At 37.6% G+C, this 1,407-nt stretch overlaps 1 protein-coding gene across 1 annotated transcript; it reads left to right on the forward strand.

Moving 5' to 3' along the window:
- Window positions 1–240: 240 nt before the first annotated feature.
- TM35_000381510 (uncharacterized protein) lies at window positions 241–1,113 on the forward strand (the record flags this gene model as incomplete). Its single annotated transcript, XM_029029565.1, has 1 exon — window positions 241–1,113. The coding sequence occupies one exon, from the start codon at window positions 241–243 to the stop codon at window positions 1,111–1,113; it is 873 nt and encodes a 290-aa protein (XP_028879142.1).
- Between the last annotated feature and the right edge of the window lie 294 nt (window positions 1,114–1,407).

The following is a 1,407-nucleotide window of genomic DNA, read 5'->3' on the forward strand; positions in this document are numbered from 1 at the left end:
ATATATATATATATATATATAGCCATAATAACTCTTTTCTTTTCTTTTCTTCTTATATTTTTCAGAGGGGAATAGAGCGGATAGAGGAAGAAGAAGGACGAAAATAGATAGATAAGCTGGAAACAAAAAAAAGCAACAAGGAGAAATTCTCTGGTCTTCTTTTTATTTATTGATTTATTTGTGTTTACATAGTAATAACGATAAGGAAAAAGAGAAAAGAAAAAGAAAAAAAAAACACAAATGAAGCGTATGTATCGTCAGGCACCCTACACAGCTGCTTGCATCCTCGCAGCCATGCGGCATCCCGTATATAGAAATAAAAACAGCCATAGCGATAGTGATAGTAATAGTAGTGGTAACTACCACCATTATCACCGCAATATCAATATTAATAATAATAATAATAATATGAAGAAGAGCCAAATGGCTGTTGATAGAAAGATTGGTATTCGTCAAGGTGCCACCACAACCATCTCTGCAATGACCAGAATAACCATGAAAATGTCCATCTCTCATATCATTACAGTGAATTCAACAACAACAACAACAGCAGCAGCGGCTTTATGTGAACAGCGGCGTGGATTTCGCAAGGAGTTATTTGAAGGACCGTTGGATCTTAAACCGGGAGAACGTAATGCCCGCAAAGGTCCTCCTGTGGCCCACAGTCTCCCTGTATATAAAACGGCACATAAACTAAATAACAGTGTTCGATGGAAAAATGCCAATCTCATCGCTAATGTAGCGGGAGGAAAAGATTATCGTCTACGAGAAACACAAAGTGAGGGTACATTTGATGAGACTGGTATGTATCGTGATTGGCTTTATGGAGATGAGCGGCGGTATGCGAATTATATTGGAATCACACTTGGATTACTCAGTATTGGTCTCTTCTTCTACACAATGCGTGTGATGGGAACAGAGACGTGGGATATTCCCGCACCTGTACTCGCCTCACAGCGAAAGAAGGCAACAGCAGCAGCTGAGAATAATAATAATAATAATAATAATAGTGAAATAGGAGGAGAGAAGAAGAGTGGAGAAACTGTGGAGCAAACAACAGATGCATTGGCGATGCTTAAAAGACCGGCGATTGTGTCCAAGACGGTGGCGTAATTCCAAACAAAGACGAAGAGAAGAAGAACAAGAAGAAGAAAACATGAAAAAAGAAAAAATGAAAAAAGAAAAGATGAAAAAAAAGAAAAGAAAGGAGGGAATCCATCAGGAATTTGGATTACACAATTAGATTGAAAATACCTGCTTCTCCTCTTCTTATTCTCTACCCATTCCGCTGTTACATTCATACATGTTGGGCAAGTGTATTCACATACATACAAATATACCTGGAGGTGAAGGGAAAAGAAATGAGAGGGTATTCTCGTATTTATTTCTTTTTTTTTTTTTTTTTTT

Source organism: Trypanosoma theileri (genome assembly GCF_002087225.1).
Source record: "Trypanosoma theileri isolate Edinburgh chromosome Unknown TM35_Tth_38_V1, whole genome shotgun sequence".
NCBI lineage: Eukaryota > Euglenozoa > Kinetoplastea > Trypanosomatida > Trypanosomatidae > Trypanosoma > Trypanosoma theileri.